General features: G+C 42.5%; 1 protein-coding gene across 1 annotated transcript; it reads right to left on the bottom strand.

Moving 5' to 3' along the window:
* Window positions 1-248: 248 nt before the first annotated feature.
* Window positions 249-16584, bottom strand: LOC138379052 (carbonic anhydrase 5B, mitochondrial-like). The gene is made up of 5 exons (XM_069464316.1): window positions 16498-16584; window positions 16117-16217; window positions 11011-11192; window positions 5227-5424; window positions 249-409 (listed from the first exon to the last, which is right to left on the bottom strand). The coding sequence occupies exons 1-5, from the start codon at window positions 16582-16584 to the stop codon at window positions 381-383; spliced, it is 597 nt and encodes a 198-aa protein (XP_069320417.1). The 3' UTR covers window positions 249-380.
* Between the last annotated feature and the right edge of the window lie 5119 nt (window positions 16585-21703).

Genomic DNA, 21703 nt, shown 5'->3' on the forward strand with positions numbered 1-21703 from the left:
TTATCAACTTAAAAATATATGTAATTGTTAAATATAAAAGTAAAAAGCTCATGTGCTTCTATGTTTTGATCTTGTCTCTCTAGTTAATGTGAAACATCCCCAAATTCATGTCTAAACTGAGACAGACATTAACACTCTTCAATAAAAAGGTATAGGCATTACAAGATGTTAAAACTGATGCTACAGTTTGAGCCCAGCCTTGTTTTAAACGGGCAGACTAGATTTCCTCAGAAGGAAAGTGGAAAGAACCTACCTGATCATGATCAACCTCTACTGGCTGCTTCTTAATGATCTAGGTGACGGACTCGGAGAGGGGTGGGGTAGTCAGAGAGCCCGAGTAGGTCCAGTAATCCGGGCAGATGGGCATCAGACAGGAAGGGTCAAATGACCCAAATTCCACAAGGGCGTCCTGGCCAAGAGAACAGGTCATTGAGTCATTATTTAGTGGTGAAAACCATTCTGGAATCTGATGACGAGGTGATGCTTCTCAGGGGGTATCCGGGGACATCAGTGTCCCAGGGGAGCTCCAGGTACGTCTGGGCAGCTGCCTGAAGCATCACTGCTTAGGACAGAACCATGCCAGGCTTTGTTTCTGCAATTAACTGTGTATTTTTGATACTCCTCAGTGGGAAAACGGCCAAAACTATTTTCTCCTTCAATTCTAGTGAGTTTATAGCAGGTGGTCTCTGGCATTGTTGGGAGGTATTAGACAGTGGCTGGCACATAAAGAAGGAGGCTTCCCTTTTTCAAGTTTCCCTTTTTCAAGATAGACTGACATAGAACTGTCCTTTGAAAAGGAAATGCAAATCAGGAGGAGCCAGAATCCTGGACTAAAAAGGGGGGGAGGGAAACGGGGAGGCAAGGAGATGGAAAGAGGCGGGTGCAGAGGGATAGAGTGGGGGTGATGGGAGAATAAATGGACCTCCAGGGAGCAGCCCCTTGGGGATTCAGAATATTGAGGAATTACTCTTGGGGGCAGGACAAAGGTATCCAACCTGAAGGATATGGGTCATTGCTCTTTACTGCTGGACAAGTCAAGTTTCTGTAAAACTTTTCTCTGCTCCCTGCCCATAGGAGGGTAGCTGGAGAAAAGAAGGCTGCTCTGAATGTGTTCACAGGACCTGGAAGGAGCCAGTGTTGGGGAGAGATGAGGGGACAGCAGTATGTTTCTGAGTCCCCAAGTCTTCGGCAACATGTAAGCAAAACCAGAAAGCTCAGTGCCCACCAATGCAATCGCTTCTGTCCCCTGCAATGTGATCCAGGGTCAGGGGCTCTCTTAACATAGGCATCATAAATGGCAAGCCTCCTTCTAAGGCAATGTTGAAAGAGAACTTGAATACAGTTCACCTAATTACACTTCCCAATCCAAAGTGCCTTGGTAATGTCTCCACTTTAAGATTGAAGCATAAAATATATTTCAAGTGATTTAGGAAAAAATATTACCTCATGCTTAATTGATGGCAGAGTATTCACCAATTTCTATAGCTCTTTATGATGTTTGTGTTGCCAAAGAATGAATGAGAAAATATTAAAAACAATGGATATTTCACTGCAGAATTGGAATGGAGTATGAATTAAAATCAACCACTTGGTGATTACCTAAAAACAAATCATAGTCTGAAACTGCACTTAAACTGGCAATTTAGAATGTTATAAACATCACTAAATTAAATTTGACAAAGAACAGATGAACAGGCTGTCTACAGCTGTGCCTGCAGTCTGCAGGGAAAGGTGCCCCTGCTCCATCTGCCTCCCCAGGGCCTAAATGGACCTCAGCCCACGGAGGCTCTCGAACAGGCCAGAGCACTGAAGGCCCGACTTTCGGCACAGGCCCCTAAGTTCTCAAGGGCATGTTCCAAGACTCTCAGAATATGGAAACATCTCTCGCTTCTGTAATTGATGCTTTGACATCTGGGCCCTTGTTGACAGTGGAGGGACTGTCCCTCCTAAGGCTGGCTAATTCCTAGAGAGAAAGAAAAACTGGAGAATGCCTTTCACATGCAAACCAAGCAATCCAGAGCTCACACCGCAACCATCACCTTTAGAGGCTCTTACACTGGGGCCACTATTCCTCTAAGTCAATGACCCCAGAGTCAGGTATCAGACAAGTGGGAATAGCCCCTATGCTCCAGAACAGGCTGAAATTATTCAAACTAGCCAAACTAAGCTTGCTTACCCTGCCTTGCTCTTTCCTTCCCACAGAAACTGCAATCAAGGCTCCTGCTCCCATGTCCTCCTCACTACCTCTGCCTCCTGCCCAACCCTGGCACTTCCCTGTGTGGCCCTGCACGGTGTGCCATACCTCTAGCATGTAGGGATCTGTGAATATAATCACCTTCCTTCATGACAGTCATTCCCATGTCTGCATATCTTACCATACCTGATTAAAACAAATCTCGGGTACCCTTAAAACATTTAGCCTCCAGAGTGGACTAAAGCTGGGAGCCTGTGGGAGGCCTGCAGCTGCTGAACATGCAGGTGCTCAGAGGCCCCATGAAAGTGTGGTCTACGAATGTGCAACCCCAGTTCTCCATGAGTTAACTGTGTGACCTGGCAGGAAAGCACTTAACCTTGTTGAGCTTCACTTTTTTCATCTGAAAAATGAAGACAATAATACTGCCATCAGAGAGCTCTTGGGAAGATAAACTAAGCACTTAGCAAATATGGAATCACTCAGCACTCATAAATATTAGTTCTTTTTATGATCATTTCCCACAGTTATTTGCCTTTATCATTTTATTCCATTTAAAATATATTCTTAACTAATCGCCCATTTTAACCATTATTTACTTAGTTATTTGCCTTTATCCTTTTATACCAGTGCTTAAAAATAGAAATATGATGCAAGCTACAGCGATAATTTTAAATTTCCTAGTAGCTACATTTAAAAAGTAAAAAGCAGGTGAAATCCATTTTAATATAGCTTATCAAATATATTCAAAATACTATCACTTCAATATGAAAAATTATAATTAGACTTACATTTTTTCCATACTGAGTCTCAAAAATCTGTTGTGTTCTTTAAACTTAGAGCATATCTCGATTTGGATGCTAAGCTTTCTTTTTTTTCTGCTTTAACCATGTTCAGAAAAATGCTAAACTTTCATTAGAAGTACTTGATCTGTATTTAGATTTCAAAAACTTACACTTGAAAAATATATACACACATACCCAAGTGGTTCCAAACATTCTTAAAAGTTTTCCAATAACTGCATTGAATATCAGTTTATAAACTGAAATTTAAATGAATTAAAATTAAATAAAATTAAAACTTCATTTCTTCAGTCGCACAGGCCACATTTCAAGTGCTCAATAGCCACACGTGGTTTATGACTATCATATTAGACAGCACAATTTTACATCGTTTAAAATATATTCTTAACAATCCTGTATTTTAAGCATTGTTTATCTTATCAATGTATTGATCCCAATATTCTTAACACTATTGTAATTTTCTTTGTTTTCTTTCTAGAATATGACATATGATTTAAAATTGGTGAGAATTTTTACTTTTAAAAAGACTCCACTCAGAGCCAAACCATTTTCTTCCAGTGCTGCATCCTCAAAGCTTTTAAATTTGACTATATTTGTACCACGTGCAACTGAAACACCATTAAAAGAATCTACATCACATGCCTTCCTCTGTGGTCCCACAGCACTTTCAGAAATCTTTCCAAATCACAGTTGCTTAATAATTCTAATTTCAAGTATGCTTCTCCCACTAGACTTTGAACTCTGGGTGGCTAGGAATTGGGTTAGTACTCCTAGAACTTTGTGCAATGCCTGCCACATGGCTGGCACTCAGTAAACGTTGAATGAATAAATAAATGAATGACTAAATACATACATGTTATTAGGTGACCACAAACATAAAATTTATTTTTCTTGCTTAACTATCCTTTTGCTCTGTATTGAAATCCTACAATTAAAATCTGATTAAATACTATTATTATTTAATACAGAAGTTATTTGTAAAGTCAGAGAGCAGAGGATAATTAACACATATTCAACAAAAGAATATAGATTTCTGGCAAAGCTTTCATTTCATTTATGCCCTATTTTCTATACAAATTATATTATAAAATCTATACACAAATATATTTTTATTAATAGAAAATATTATCTATACTAGTAGAATAAAATGTGCATAAAAATAGAAGTTTTTTTCATACACTCAAAAGTTAGTCCAATGATGATCCAGCAAGTCCACTTCAGGGGACATACCCGAAAGAATGGAAAACAGAGTCATGAAGAGACATATGTACACCCATGTTCATAGCAGCATTACAACAGCCAAAAGGTGAGGAATGGATAAGCAAAATATGATATATCCATATAATGGAATATCATTCAGCTTTAAAAAGGAAGGACATTCTGACACATGCTATAAAACATGGATGAACCCTAATGACCCTATGCTAAGTGAGATAAGCCAGTCACAAAAAGACAAACACTGTATGATTCCACTCATATGAGGTGCCAAGAGTGGTCAAATCCACAGAGACAGAAAGTAGAATGGTGGCTGCCAGGGGCTGGAAGGAGGGGGAATGAGGAGTTACTGTTTATTTATTTTTTTTATTTATTTATTTTTTTTTTGAGACAGAGTCTCGCTCTGTTGCCCGGGCTAGAGTGCCGTGGCATCAGTCTAGCTCACAGCAACCTCAAACTCCTGGGCTTAAGCGATCCTCCTGCCTCAGCCTCCCGAGTAGCTGGGACTACAGGCATGCGCCACCATGCCCGGCTAATATTTTGTATATATATATTTTAGTTATCCATATAATTTCTTTCTAGTTTTAGTAGAAACGGGGTCTCACTCTTGCTCAGGCTGGTCTCGAACTCCTGACCTCGAGCGATCCACCCGCCTCGGCCTCCCAGAGTGCTAGGATTACAGGCGTGAGCCACCGCGCCCGGCCGAGTTACTGTTTAATGCGTAAAGTTTCAGTTTTGCAAGATGAAAAGATTTCTGGAGAAGGATGGTGGTAGGAAGGTGGTGATGGCTGTACAATAATGAGAATGTACTTGCTACTACTTAACAGTATTCTTAAAAATGATTAAGATGGTAAATTGCATGTTATGTGTATTTTACCACACATGCAAAAAAATCCAGTGAGTTCCATGCCATTGCTAACACAGCTCAATACTCTCATGGAGGGAGTTTGATATGGCCTGTGTTGTCATGGCACTGCTCTTTTAACTCCAGACAAGACCACTAGATCTTTCCCTCACCTGATTTATCTGTAGAATCTTCGAATTCCATGAGGAAAGAGTACCCATTATTCCAGACATGGAGGCAGGTGGTCGGGTCATAAGAGATGGTGAGCGGTTTTAAGGCAGGGTCATAAACACTGTCTCTCCACCGGATGTTGATGGGTGACTGTCGATCGCCTGCCGGAGCCAGGTCCACACTCTCCCAGAGTGGGTGCACTAGGAGAAAGTAGGTCGGGGATATTATCAAGACCATCCACTATCTAGCATCACACATGAGGCAATCCCACTTCTGGAGAACCTGTCGAGCCTAATGGAAACTTAAAGTCTTACGAATTACCCACTTAGGGCCTTAATCAATTGGCTAAAGCAGAGGATAAAGGCAGGTCAGAGAGCACCTTCCAGAGGAACAGCACTCTGCCACCTGGAAAAACCAACACATCTCAGTCTGCTACTAAGTTCACCTAAACCAAGTGCAATCAGTCCTGTGATAACAGTAAAACGCATAGAGATCAGTGTCAGGTGGAAATACGGTATTCACAAATGAGTTTCTTTTCTTCACTGATAATTTCCTGAGCCCCAACCCCCAAAACTAGCTTTAAATACAAAGACAAAGTAATTTAGTTTTCAATAACAGACTCATTCTCAATAAAGAAAATAGGGAAGAATTTTTGGAAAGCAAACTTTTAGTCAAATATTGTCAGTTTTTAACGGTTGGCTGGTAGACAGAAAGGCTTGTGTAGCCTGCATCCTGTAAAATGCTCACCCCACATAAATGTGCATGCTGAGTTCACCTCTTATGTAAGCAAACTGAGGACCACGCAGCCGTCCTGCAAAACCTGGGTAGAATATCAGCATTGCCAAGGTCCCGGCAGTTCACAGTATGTCAGTTAAATGTGGACATTATCTATTAATGTGTGTCCATATAGTCTATCCCACAGAGGCACTGATGACATCACTGATGCTGATTTTCTTCTACAGAGTCAAGCGCTGGGTCTTTGTAGCAAGTCCCTGATAAATATCAGCAGACTTCCTGATAAGGTAGATGGGCCTACTGAATCATCCATGAGTGATGAACAGAACCCACATATATCAGTTTGGCGAGGTCCAGTTCTCTGACCTTCAGAAGCACCATGGATGAGTAGAATCAAGATCAACAGGAAAACTCTGAGAAACACGAATCAAGGAAAATCATTACCAATGACTCTCTGTATCTTGCCCCCCTTCTAAGAATGAGTCTGAGGATTTCAGAAAGGGACAAAGCAGCCACCACCCAGTCAAATCCCCTGTAGGGGGCAGGGTTACCCTCTTATTTCCATAAAAACAGAAACCTGTTTCTGGTTTACTCTGATAGACGACATATTCCTTCTGCTTCAGTAGCTGCTCCAAGATGGAAGTCCAAAATCTTAGCCTTGGTTTTTTATTTTTATTTTTATTTTTTTTGGCAAAAGTACCTCAGCAGTAAGTATTGACTTTGAACTCTCCTGGGAGTATCTAGACCAGTGTTCTCAACAAGAGGAGGGTGCTAGTGCCACCTAATGGACAGATGCCAGGGATGCTGCTAAACATCCTACAAAACACAGGGTGGAGCCACCAATGCAAAGAACTATTTAGATTATTAAGGATGAAATGTCCAATTTCCTTAAGTACTAGGTTTGACAGTTGCTATCTCGGACATTTCACTTTGACACTTCTTGTTTTATTTTTACTGTGAAGGTACACCCTCAGTCTTTCAAACGCACGTTTTGGCTTGTGATTATTGTTCATTTTTTTTAGAGCAATTTTTGTGAAACCATGGATAAGTCAAAGATTCATGTCATTTTCAAATATGAGTTCCGTCATGGAACCAATGCTACACAGACAGCTCGAAATATATCAATGAAGTGTTTGGGAGGGATGTGGCTAATGAACACACAGTACATCAAACTTAGTTTGAGAAGTTCTGTTCTGGTGATTTTAATCTTGAAAATGAGCCACGTGGACACCTGAGACCAAGATGGATAATGATGAACTGAAAGCTGTAGTGGAAGTGAATCCATCTCAACCTATGCGAGAATTAGCAGCAAGGTTTGACATTACTAGTCCAACAACATTGGGCCATTTGAAACAAATGGGCAAAGTAGAGAAGCTAGATAGATGGGTACCGCATGAATTAAACAAATGTCAGAAGAGAAATCACCTCAAAGCTTGCCTTTCTTTGCTGTCACGACATAAAGACGAACCATTTCCACATTGTATTGTTACGTGTGATGAAAAATGGATTGTTTTTGACAATCACAAGCATTTGGCACAATGGTTGGATAAAGATCAAGCGCGAAACACAGTCCAAAATCAAATATTCATCAAAAAAAGCTAACAGTGTCTGTTTGCTGGTACAGTGCTGGTATTATCCACTACGGCTTCATGAAACCCGGTCAATCTATTACAGTGAATATCTTCTGCAACCAATTAGACAAAATGATCAGGATGTTCACAATGAAGCAGCCGAGACTGGTCAATAGAGACAGGCCAATCCTCTCACAAGACAACGCTCGATTACATGTCACACAAACAATGTTGCTCAAACTACAGAGGCTGGACTTGGAAACTCTCTGTCATCCACCGTATTCACCAGACCTTGCACCAACTGACTGTCACTCCTTTCAGGCTTCGGACCACTTCTTGCAAGGAAAAATATTCAATGCTCAACAAGCTGTGGAAAATGCCTTTTGCGATTTCATCACCACTGTCTCTCCAGGCTTCGATGCTGGCATAAACAAGCTACAGGTAAGATGGCAACACTGTGTTGACAGTTTAGGTGCATACTTTGATTAACTGTATTTCTTCTTGTTTGAGATATAATAAACTAAACTTTTGATTCAAAATCAGACATTTCATATTTAATGACCTAATATCTGGTCCCAAATGGCAATAGCACCTAAGTTGAAAAATCTCAGTCTATGGAAACTCAAGAGTATTCTTTTTTTTCTATTTCTTCCTATAATATAGTATTGTCTTATCTCTAAAAAGATTTGAACCCCATGTTTTAATTTGTCTTAGCATAAAAGAACTTCCTTAAAGAATAAGAATTTTCTGTTTCAGAAACCAAAAATAGAAAATGCATATGAACTGGAACAATATTTTAATATTATAATCTAACCAGAATGCATATTCCTTCTAGAAGCCCTTGAAAGACTCTGATTCTGTTCCAAAGATTCCTGACAGAAAGAGACCACACACCTCCTCTGAGGTACTCGGACTGTGGCTGATCATTTGAGAATCCACACTCTTTAAAGTCAATTAATGGGGGGGGGGTCTCCTGAGAAGGGTAGAGAGAGTTGGAATGATGGTCAGGTCCCTAAGCTGATGAGCCACCCTTAATTGCTCCCCACTTCATTCAGGAAATGGAAAGTCTCAACTTTCACAAGCATGCAAACACCAGCCACAGAAAAATGGACTTATTCCTTTCATTGCTCTTTTATGACCGTATTGCTACTTTCGATTTATATCCTTCAGTTTACAAGTTCAGTTTCCAGGAGGTTTCCTTTTCCCCACCCATACCAGATGGTTTATTAACCCAGACCATCTAGGTTAGACCATCTAACCCACTGCAGGGGAGGGGTCTTGGTCACTGTCCCCTTACTGAAGCCAGCTTTTCGCCAAGGGCTTGTTTTGCTAAAGATAAACTCATACATTTTCTTCTCTCCTCCCCTCTACTTTCTTCATTTTAACAAAATACAGATTGAAATGATTTCTTGGTAGTGTCATACTTTCCCTCAAAACAAGATGATTAAGTGTTCTAACAGAGGCTACATTTTCAGGTTTTTCTTATATGTAGAAAATGAAATAAACAGAGATAGTGACTGTATCCACCACGGTTTAAATGAGCAAAGGCACACTGTCATTGACAAGGTGTCAGTAATTTGTTGCTGATGAGCAACAAAAGCCCTTTAGATTTCATGGTGAGGATGTGCTTGGTCTTAGTTCTTTTTTATATGACTAGTCCTGGGTTTGATTTATTTTATGCTTGCACCACCCATTTTCCAGCCTCACTGTGTGTTCCCCCTGGCTCTTCAAATGTGGTACATTCATTGCTGCCTTAGCCCCTCTGCTCCTGATCCTCCTCCTTTGCTGGAATCAGTTTCCTCTCATTCTGCTTGGTGCTAGCTCCTATTATTGGCAGAATCAGCACCTCCTCACCTCTGACTACCCTCTCATAACATGATCCCCTCGGATTATAATTTTTTCATCACAGCACTCTGATTTTGTCCTTCACAACATTACTACATGGGTATAGTTCTAATTGCATGCCTATGTGCTTAACTATCTGCCTCCCCCACTGCTCTGCAAGCCAGCTGGCTTTCAATCACTACTTGGGGATGGAATGAGTAAGATGAAGAGCATTGCTGAGGAGGCTTGCTTCTCCTTTTGATTTATGTCCTATTACCCCACTGATCACATCATTTTTTCTTTAAGAATCATTCAGGTTTATCTCTTCCTCGCCTTGCCTGTGACCACCAGCCTAGTTAAGCCACTTACATCCCAGACTTCATACAAAGCCTCTTGTGGCTTTTCCTCTCTCACTCCCCTCTACTGCTGAGTGGCAGTTCTCCCATTGGTGACTGTCACCTGTTTTTCCTAGTAACTTAGAAACAAGGACATGTCATATGATGTGGGAAATTCATTTTCTGAAGCTTCAGCCTCCACAAGCTACTACTGTTGGTTTTATTGTCAGCACTAAAAGGAGCAAACTATTCTAATGACATAAACAGATTGGACTTTAAACCTTTAACTTTCAACTTTCTGTAAATAAAATAAAAATGAAAAAAACCCTCACACAAAATGTTAGTAACTAGATAAATATGACTAATTTTTTACATCTTAAGCTTTAGAATGCAAAGAGCAAAAGTTGAGAAACCTCAAATCTTGAAGCAAGCCGATATTTGAAAAGTATGTTAATTGCAAATAGTGGATTTAAAAGACCTATTTAGCCAATTCATTAATCTCATCTCTTTACCATCACACACATCCCCTCCTATCATCTCAGAGGTTCTCTCTCAGGGTTATTTCACTTCCCCCCTCCCTGGGGACATTTGGCAATGTCTTTAAGGCACATTTGAATGTGACCATTTTGGGGAGTGCTACTGGTAAGAGGTCAGGGATGCCATTCAACATCTACGGTGCATGCACAGGACAGCCTCCAACAGCAAATGATCCATCCCCAATGTCAATAGAGCCTCAGTGGAGAGTCCTGGCAACATCCAGACATGGATGGTACCTTGTATTTCCAGGAAGGGAATGAGATGTGACAGGTTTGAAGAAGATCATCTGCTGCCTCATTTGATCTTCCGTGTTCACAGCAGAGCACATACTTGCAAACTGGTCAGGTCAGCTGGAACTAACTCTGCAATTCTTAACTCTGGACAGAATATTCTGGGGCATGAAGCTGCTGAATTGTTTGTAAACATTAATATGCAACTTCCAGAAACTTAAGATTTCACAGAAGTAATTTGCTGTCTGTGGATTAAGCTTAGTAAAAAGATAATTGCTAACAAGAAACAATAAAGAACAGGTTCCAAAATATCTGAAACTGAACATCTCTCTTGTCCAGTTTCTGCATGACATCATTTTAACATTGGTCAAGAAAGAACTCTCCACATTTATTTTAATGGACAAATAGAGAAACAGCTATTCTCATAGTCCTTAAGGTATATAATCCCACACTTGAATGCCAGTGACAGCATATCTTCAAATGCCTAACACCTTTGTTTGATTGTTATAAAAAAAAAAGTCTTTTTGCTGTCTTTAAGGAAGTGGTGTACTCACAGGCTTGGTTCTGGGTTTTGTAAGTGCAGATATAGAGGCTGCGGGATGGCAGGGACCTTAAAATCTGGAACCTTTTCCATTGCGATTTGCATGGAGACACTTGAAGAATAACTCTCAGGCTGTTCATCGCCACCATTGTTTGGCTTGAAATCTTGATCAGGTCCCAAATAATGTGCAGGAACCTAGAGGGAGGAGGGCAGAGGGAGAAAAGCTGTAAACAACAGAGACTTAAGATCATATGGAAACTTCTAAGTAGGACAACATTTAGACTAGTAGTACACACCCCAGGTGGCTGGAGGGCAAATGGGAGTCAATAGTTTATCCACTCTTGTTCCTCAAACTCACTGGTCACCCCACAACAACAGATTCATTTGCTTTCCCTCATCCACTTTGCGTTCCTGCCTGCTTGCCTGCCGGCCACGTGGAAAGTCCTTCCAGCTCACTCCAGCCTCCCTCCCGCCTGTGCAGATGTGCTTCCTTCCCGGGACTCTTCTCCCTCCATCTAGGTCTGGTGAATTCCTACTCTCCCTCCAGGTGACTGAGTCCTGTGTCTCTTCCTCAAAGCTCCTCTGACCATGTGCTCACCAGGTCAGCCCAGCACCCTCTTCCTGGCTACAGCGCTTAGCACAGTGGAATAAAATACCTAGCCAGGAATGTCCTTCCCGACACCATCCTCCCCAGCATCTAAGCCCCACAGTGGCAGGAACCATGTCTGTCCCTGTCAGAGCTGCATCTCTAAGGGACACAGCACCTGGCTCCTGATGGGTGTTGGGGGAGTACTAGTTGAATGACCTCAGCAGGCTCCCTTGGTGACAAAAAAGATGTTGATCTAATTTCAAGAACCCAGAACTGTGCCATGACTGCCAGCATGTTCTGGGACAGTACTAAGGGACCTTCCTTTTCTCAAATGCCACCATCACCCATTTGTAAGGTTATTTATACTTTCAAAACATTTTTCAATGCTTATCCTTTAAGAAGAGGGTCTCATATCCCCACCTATAAGATCTGAAAAGACCCTCAAAGTCCTGCCTGTCCTAAAAGCGGAACCTGCCTGAATATTAGCCTTACTTACCTAGTCTCACAGGGCTGGGACTCTGCCAGTAAGCCTTTTCATTTCAACATTTATTGTCATTTCCATTACTCCAGGAACTGTATTGGGTGCTGTGGTGCAAACGTGACCAAGGCTTGAGCTCTACCTTCCAGGTAAGTAATTTCTTCTTTTAGGAACTTTTTTTTTTTTTGACAGAGTCTTCCTTTGTTGCCCTGGATAGAGTGCAGTGGCATCATTGTAGCTCACTACAACCTCAAACTCGTGATGCTGAGCAGGGAGACAACATTGTGCTTTCATCTTTCCCTCTCTGTGCACATCCCTGCTAGTAACTGCCTGTGAACTAGCTCCTCTCCTCTGCATTGCTGTTCTTGACCCTGCTTCATCTAAGCTAGAGGGGAGAAGGCTACATCTAAGTGAAAGGAGAGAAAATTACCTCTATGCGCGTTGTAAAATGAAGCACAGCAGGGCGAGAAGCCAGTCTTCAGGCCCAGTGCCATGTGCTTTGCTTTGTGTGTGCATCACTTTGGTAACATACACCGAACCCAGAGAGGCGGAGATGAGCAGCCATTACATTAAAGAGGACTGGTAGGATGTTAGTGCATCCCAGGGAAGTTCCTTACCTCCAGGCCTAACTCCCTACCTGGGGTTAGGCCAGTGTATTAGTTTGTAATAAAGGACCACAGACTGGGTGGCTTAAGTTTATTGTCTCATGGTTCTGGAAGCTAGAAGTCTGAGATCCAACTTGTTTGCAGGATTGGTTCCTTCTGAGGGCTGTAAAGATCTGTTCTAGGCCTCTCTACTTAGACGGTTGGTTAATTTTATGTGTCAACTTGACAAGGCCATGGTCCCCAGACATTTGGTCAAATACCAATCTAAATGTCGCCATGAAGTTATTTTTTTTGATGAGATTAACATTTAGATCAGTAGAGTCTGAATAAAGCGGATTACCTTTCATGTGGGTGGGCCTTACCCAATCAGTTGAAAGTTGTAAGTGAAAAAATACTGAGGTCCCCTGAGTAAAAGGCAATTCTACCTCCAGACTGCCTTTGGATTTGGGCTGTGCTATGGTTTGAACATGTCCAATGTTCATGTGTTGGAAACTTAATCCCCAATGCAACAGTGTTGAGAAGTGATTAGGTCATGAGGACTCTGCCCCCATGAACAGATTAATGCCATTATTGCAGGAGTTGGTTAGTTATTGGGGGAGTGGGTTCCTGATACAAGGATGAGTTTGGCCCCCTTCTCCTCCCTCCCTCTTGCTCTTGCCCTTCTGCTTTCTGCCATGGGATGATGCGCAAGAAGGCCCTCACCAGATGCTGATACCATGCCCTTGGACTTCTCGCTCCAAAATCGTGAGCCAAATAAATTTCTGCTCATTATAAATAACCCAGTGTCAGGTATTCTGTTATAGCAGCACAATAGGATTAACACAAGCTGTGACATCAACTCTTTCCTGGGTCTCTAGCCTGCTGGCCTGCACTGCAGATTTCAGACTTGCCAGCCTCACACTCACATGAGCCAATTCCTTAAAATAAATCTGCTCTACTCTCTCTGTCTCTCTCAATTCTGTTTCTCTGGAAAACCCTAATACACCTTGCTTTTGGTAGTTCCTTGGCTTCTTGTAGCATTAACTCCAATCTTTATAGGGCATTCTCACCTTGTCTAGGTCCAAATCTCTCCCCTTCATTAAGGACACCAGTCATATTGGACTAGGAGTCAAGCTAATGACCTCATTTTAACTTGATTACCTCTCTAAAGACCCAATCTTCATATAAGGTCACATTCTGACATACTGGGGCTTGAGACTTAAACATATAAATCTGAGGTATGGGGGTGCATAATTCAACTCATAACACCTAAAGTATTGCCCAAAAGGTGTTGAAAATTCTCAAATCAAAGTGAAAAATCACTTTGGTTTAGTTTTATATATGTTTGTATAAATACATTTGTTAGTGGGAATATGTATGTCAAAATATCTGAGATGAGAAATCACCTTGTTGAAGCTATGTAAAAGTCTAGCTCAGGATTTAAAAGACAGACTGCTAATAAACTTTCAATACATTATATTGATAGTATCTACAGCCATACAAGAGCACCTGGTTTTTAAATACTTTCATTATCTGAATTCACTGAGCAGGTTTAAAGAGAAATAGACCATGGATCATCTGTATCTAGAATCTGATTTTGCTTTTTTCTTCCCCTTAAATTGTTATTAGGGCAAACTTATACAAATATGGTGACAATAATATAATAAATCACCTATATATCCAATACTCCATTTCAACAATTATCAATTTGTGGCTGAATGGGCCCTAGGGGAGCTAAGCCTTCTGTGCTATATGTCCTTTGCTAACATTGATTATTTAGGAATGCACTGGATTTTACCAACGCATTGTTTTTCTGTTCTTTTGCAGACTTAGAAACGTGCCGGGGTTGGAGAGGAAAAGATTCTAAAAGCCTTTCAAAATCATTCATAAATCATGTATTAAATGCCTCACAGCTTGAACTCTGCCTGATTAAGCCATTTATACTTACACAAAACAGAAGCAAAAATACTAACAAAAGGTTACAATGATACTGGAAAATTCCTTGTCATCAGACTGACCCTTCATTTTCTCACCTCCTGATTGCCAAAGGAAGCCAGTATTTTGTAATTCCCTGAAATTTAAATTAGAGATTATGTTGTCATGTCTTAATATAGGTTAGCTACCTCTTCTCACTCACTTCTTCCCAGAGAGCATGATCTCAATCTGGGGGTGCCAAAAGTTTCAAAATACATTTCTAATACCTGATTTGTGTGTTACAACTAACTGCCTCAGTGTGGCCAATGAAATACAATGCATTTCCCTCTTTCCGTCAGGTTTTCCTAATATTCATATTGACTCACAATTAACTGTGAGCAATGGCAGCCTTTTGCTTGGCTCCAGGAAGAACAGGGCAGCTATGTACAAGCACAGAGAAGGGGATGCCCTTGCTGCTTTTGGCCTTTCGGTGAACTCCAGCCCAGGTACTGATTTTAAAATAACTGAGTAAAGGAGGAAAGCCCTAGAAAAGTTTTCATTTCCAAAATATTCAAAATCAGTGTTGCTCTTCACTAGGCCCCTGAAGAGAGGGTGAGTGGCGTGAACTTTGGTTTACTGGGACTCCGAAAGGGACTGCGAACAGTGTGACTGCTCCCAGAGATGTGCCAGGGGCAACTTCTCTCATCAGAGATTTCTGACTATTCTCCATATTCCAGCAAGACTTCTCAATAGCAGAGTGGAAATGGCCATATTATCAGTAAAGGATAAAGGGGAAGTAGAAGGCAATGTGGTTTTCACCGGCTAACAGAGAACAAATTCTATACAAATTGAGGTGTAAACATCTTAACTCCTTTCTCAAGCTTTTCCAGCAAAAATAAACGAGAGAGAATTACACTGATATTAAGAGTAACGAGTTTCCAGCACCCTCAGTAACATTTAACAATGAATATTACACAGAATCCCAGCCACCAATGTTTGTATTTTGAAGGTTCCTCTCTTCCAGCTCTGAGGCGAGGCACAAAAGAAAAAGGACAGAAGGAGGAATTGAGAAGTGAAAAAGGCTCAGATCTGTACAAGGGACACAACTGTGCTGTTGACCCTCTACCCCGGTGTTGGCTGTGAGTCTGTCTATATGCTCTGGCAACAGTCAGGTGGGAAGATCAACAATGAAGACCCGAGGGAGTCCCAGTTTGCTGCGCCTCGGTTTCTGGAACTACACTCCCCTCAGCCCTCAGTCTCTGGGACAGCTGTTCTACCTTTAAATGAACACAAGCCTAACAGGGTGTTTGGTGACCCTCATAGTGGAGGAAGACGCCCAGAGGGGGGCAGGGGCTATTTTTCGCCCGCTGCCACCCCAATTCTTCAGAGAAGCTCCGCCAGGCCCCTAACCATCCTCGCCAGACCAACAGCTTCTCTGGCTCCGGAGCCGATAGCGGCGCGTGGTCGTGTGTGCGTGGGAAGGGAGTAGTTCCTGTTCCCCCTGGCAGGCCAGGCCTCGCTGCTGTCCACGCTCCCATCGCCGCCGGCCCATACCAGAACAAGCCCACCGAGCCGGAACCTCGTCGCTTGCTCCCGGGACCCGAGGCTCCTGCGCGCGGCCATCTTTGGCACGCCCCTTGCGCTTCGCCACGCCCCTACGCCGGAACACAGCATTTCGACGCTCCAGGCCACGCCCCCCTGAGGCTGGCCTCTGCCCTGGCCACGCTCCCCCCCCCCCGGAGCCCACACCTGGCCTCCACCCTGCCCCTACCCTCAGGTGCACACTTGCTCTCCGCTCTGGCTACGTTATCAGTGGCTGCCTCCGGCCTCCCGCCGTAGCCACGCGCCTGCGGGATAACATGCCCACGCCTCTGCCCCCCCGCCTGCTCCACCATTTGTGACGCCCCTGAGCGGCAAGGCCACGCCCACACGCACAGGCCGCGCCCCCGCGTTCAAGGCTTGTCTGTGCGCTCCGTCTGCTTTGTGCCTCTCCTTCCAGTTTCGCGTCGCCCGCCTCTCCATCTATGGCGACTCCTCCACGCTCCGCCCAGTCCACGATCCTGATCACATCCCGGTGCTCATCTAGTCACGCCTATCCTGCCCACCCCACTTCCAACCCTTGTGCTCACGTCCCTACTCTCCACTCTGGTAACTCTTCTGCCCTCCGTCTGGAACCGCTTGTCTTGCGAACTCGACCATCTTTGTCACTTCTTTACGAGCAACCACGCCACACCCTTCATGCACAGTCTAAGGCCCACTTCGGGTCACGCCCCTGCTATTCGTCTAGGCCACGCCTTTTTCGCTGGGCTTTGCGGCCTGCGCTCCTCACAGGAGGGCCGTTGCCATGGAGCCAGGCTCTTTCTGGTTAGCGTCAGTTACCTTCCTGCCCTCCGTTCTGGCCTATCCTGGCGGTCTTCCGAGTCTGCTCGCCAGGACCGTAGATCCTCATTGGCCACAGTTATCCTGCTCATGCGCATTTACCTGCGATAGGTGCTGGCTGCCCTTACAGGTTCACAGGCCACCTGCTTTCCGTTCCGTTCTGGTCGTGCTCCTCCCGCCAGTTCCACGAGCCTTGCACTCCCTCTAGTTTTGGAACCTGGTCTTGGGAAACCACGGAGGAGCTGAAGGGGCCCACAGGTCTCCAGAGATAACTATCCAGGTCCAGAAGCCAGGCGTCAGCGGCATGTACAGTATGAAATGAGACTGCAAATCCCTGATCCTCCTCTAAAAAATGAGTTTCTTCTTGTTTCTCCCAGCTCTAAACACTACAACTATTTAAGCAAAAATTGGGTAGGGGAAACAGAACTGGTGGACCAGTGGTACAACACTGTTCCTTCCAGCCAGGTTTCATGTCCTCTAACTCGATATGGGGACCAACTGAAACCATGTTCCTTCCAGGCTCTAAGCAGACTTTAAATGCTAGGCAGAAGGGTGGAGAAAGCACACTTCTCTACTTACTGATGTATCCTGCTGACTTTTCCTAGGCACCTGGTGCCCTCATGCTGTTGAGGGCCTGTTGAGACAACACCACACTTAGAGCTCTGTTTGCAGCCCCCTGCTCCAAGGTTACTCTTTTTTACTCCCTCCATTCACAATTCTGGGTCCACAAGAAAAATGTGAGGAAGTTATTACCAGCTTAATACTTAATACAGCTCCTTTCACAATAATTTCTCAATAAATCTTCATTAAAAGGATACTCTTTTCACTTGTGTAGAGGACTACAATTTTCCCTCTATGGCAGTAAGACTTGCTACATATAATTCTACATATGCCAGCAATCAAGATTTTATGATCACATATAAAGTGTAAGAGTTCCTTTCTCTCCCCACCTTCCATCCATTTCTACCTTGAAGACAGTGGCAACATTCACAATGCTGAACTATAAGAAGCACGGTAAAAAGCAACTTTTAACAAAACATTTTTATTCAGCTTACCCTGGCCCTGAGAACTCTATCTCATTTATGTAAAATGTTTCAAATGCCAATCACTTTTTGTCTGAAAAAACAAACACACAGGAAATTGGACCAAGTACAGCCTGTGTAAGTTACTGCATTGATTTTTATAGCATCAGTTATACTTCACCTTCTTCCGCAAATGATTTGAGGCAGCTTACCAAAATACAGGCAACACTGTATAAAAGAAATAGTTTAAGGAACCAGAGGGTAAATTCATGTAGCCAATGGTACGATTAACACTCATGTATGCACATTATCAGATCCAGAACAGTTGTTGAAGGTGGGCAAGAGATTTGACTCTTAAACTTCTGAATGGCCAGAGAAAAGAGGAAATAACAATTATTTTAAGGTTACACAGTTTCATAAAAACAAATCAGGATTTTGTTTGTTTTTGAGAAGCATAGTTTTTCTTTTAGTCCTGAGGGATTATCCAGTTTCCTCATCATAATGATGCTGTGAGCTAAGTGGGAAATAAGTCATAAGGAGTTACACCCAGATCCCCTCAACGGAAACTGTCGGCATAATCACAAAGCACAGGGCACTAAATCAGTTTATGAACCATCCAAACTTTCCTGTCCAACTGAGTACACAGGCCCGTAATGGTCTGGCTTAATTCAGGGTAGCACTTAAATCATCTTTCCCCGAGATGGCAAGTAAGTTTCAACTCACACATCAATTCTCATTCATTTATATTGGCCGACTGAATGGCTGAGTTGGGAAGTTCTGTGGCTGAGTCCATGCTCAGAAGGAAAAAGTTCTGTAATAGATTAACAGTGTCTGTTGTGGGTGCAGGATGGGCAAGTGGCTGCGAATGAAGGAGCTCAAGAAATTTCACCCCAAAATATGACTCATTGGTATAAAGAATATTTTGAATTAAAGGCCCTTAGAGATCAACAGGCCCTTGGAAGGGGTTTTCCTTCTGTCTGCATAAACCAGATGGACCTTTTCAAAGAACAGTCTACTTCCCTTCCCTTCCCTGTTATCTCACTATATTGCAGGAAAGAAGATCAAGAATGCAACCAGACCTGGCCCAAATCATTTAAAATATAATACCTGTCTCTCAAGGTTAATTTAATTTGCGAAGAGAATCATTTACAAGTCAATCTGTTTTCCCCATCAATTCATCATCCCTAGCAACCATTGATTGCCCCTAAACAGAATTACCTATATTCCTTACCTCCCCCTCCCCTCTAAAAGGAGTGTGCAAAAATATCTGGATCCCATTGGGATATTGGGTGATCACTCTGTGATTCTCCCCATGTGCATGGTAAATAAACCTCTTCCTCTTATTAATCTGCCTTAATTGTGAGTTGATCTTTCAGTGCTTTTGGGGGAAAGGGGAAGTTTCCCTTCATCCCCACATGAACAACAACCTATCTGGCATCTCTGATTTGTAGCAATAGGGGTCTCTTGGGCACATCTTTTAGGCAGTCCATGAAAACAACATTTCTCATTTGTAAGGCTTTTGACGAATTTCAGACAGAGGGTTCAAAGTCATCACTGGCCAAAACCTAGGAGCAGAAATTCTGAGATACTGATTAATTAATATATTTTTATATCAACCAGAATGAGGGTAGTTTTAAGATTCTGTTGTGAAAATGAGAGCATATAGCTTAAAAGTTTCATGACCTGATTCCCCCTGCCCCATCTTTATAGAGGTTAGTAAAGGAAGTATGATAGCTATAGTCAGGGCTAAAGGTGATTGGGTGGCCTCTAACCAGCAGCCAAGCAGATGATTACAATTTTAGCCTACAAAAAAAAAATCATGATTTGCCAAAACCATGAGAAAACTCTTAAACCTGAGAAATAGTGGAAACAAGTTAAACATATAGGAAGAAATGTCAGTAAAGTCTTGTTTTTACTATATGGGACTCATTATAATGTATGGGTCTCCATGCATAAGATGATACACACAGACATGCAAACATCTCATTTAAGAAACTGTCCTTTAAATTCCTTCCTTAGGAATATAAAGTTGGCAGAATTACATTCACTCAGTTTGTCTGAATTAATTTTTATTTCCAAGCAATAGTGATTAACTCTCTGAAGTAGAAAAATGTTAACTTGTGAAGAATAAGACAAAGTTCATAATGTTATGGCTATTGATTAACCTGCAAGTTTTGATGAGCTTTTGAATATCCTAGCTTCATATGTTTTCTCATCTTAAGAAGCGCATAAGTTATGGGGGTGCAGGCAAAAGTATTCCAAAGCACAGGATTCCTTGTCTATCAAGGATTCTGTGAGTTGTTTTTCTAGGGCTAGGAATGTAAAAAAATATTGCAGTATACTTCGTTGTACTTCATTTCCACCATCCCAAGCTTGTAGAACTTCACTTTATGATTGAAATTTGCCAATAATTAAAAAAAAATTTTAAAGACAGGGTCTCACCCATCCTGGAGTGCCATGGCATGATCCTAGCTCACTGCAACCTTGAACAACTGGGCTCAAGCAATCCTCTTGCCTCGGCCTCCCCAGTATTAATAGCTGGGACCACAAGCGTGCACCACTGCACTGGGCTAATTTGTAAAATAATTCTTTATGGAGACGGGGGGGTCTCCCTATGTTGCCCAGGCTGGACTTGAACTCTTGGCCTCGAGTGATCCTCCCACCTGTTCCTCCCAAAGTGCTCGGATTATAGGTATGAGCCACTGTGCCCATCCTCCATTCAGTTCTTTAAAACTATTAAATATTCATGGGCTATGAAAAATGCAAAAATGAACCAGATATAGTCCCTGCCCTCTAGAAACTTACAATTTTGTAGGACATAAAAGTAAATCATGTTGGCAATAAAAGTGTGGATGAATGTGAACAAAATCCTATGAGAACACAGGAGGAGAGAATAAAAAGTTAGTGGATTTGACAAGTCAATCCTAAAACTCTCCAACAAAAGCAAAAGAAAGGAAAGGATTCTCAGAGAAGGTGATAATTAAGATAGACCTGGAACAATGGCTAAGATCTTTAAAGGTAAAACATGAATGCTCACAGAATTCAAGTTAAAGAAATCGCCCGAAAACAAACACACACAAAGGACAGAGATAGGACATGGCCAACTTGCGGGGGACTAGCTGGTAGAATGGCTCAGAGGAGGTGGGAAGGGAGCGTCAGTGTAGATGCATCTGAGAAACCAAGTTGGGTTCGGATCTTAGAGGACAAAGAGTTTGGATTCTCAGTCCGGAGTGGTGGCTCACGCCTGTAATCATAACACTTTGGGAGACCGAGGCGGGAGGATTTCTTGAGGTCAGGAGTTTGAGACCAGCCTGAGCAAGAGTGAGACCCCGTCTCTACTAAAAATAGAAAAAAAATTAGCCGGTCAACTAAAAATGAAAACAAAAAATTAGCCAGGCATGGTGGCAAGTGCCTGTAGTCTCAGCTACTCGAGAGGCTGAGGCAGGAGAATTGCTTGAGCCCAGGAGTTTGAGGTTGTTGTGAGCTGCTCTGACGCCAGGGCACTCACTCTAGCCTGGGCAACAAAGGGAGACTCTGTCTCAAAAAAAAAAAAAAAAAAGAGTTTGGATTCTCAGACTTTGGCCTTTGGCCCTAGGGGGCTAATGAAGATTTCAATGTGGAAATGGTTCAGTGTTTATAAATGACAAGGAGAAAAACAATGGAAGGTAGGAAGGGCATTCCTTGACAGTGAGTTTCTAGTATGCCCTTTACTTACTAATCATGGACGGTCGCACTGTCGG

Source organism: Eulemur rufifrons, chromosome 30 (genome assembly GCF_041146395.1).
Source record: "Eulemur rufifrons isolate Redbay chromosome 30, OSU_ERuf_1, whole genome shotgun sequence".
Lineage (NCBI taxonomy): Eukaryota > Metazoa > Chordata > Mammalia > Primates > Lemuridae > Eulemur > Eulemur rufifrons.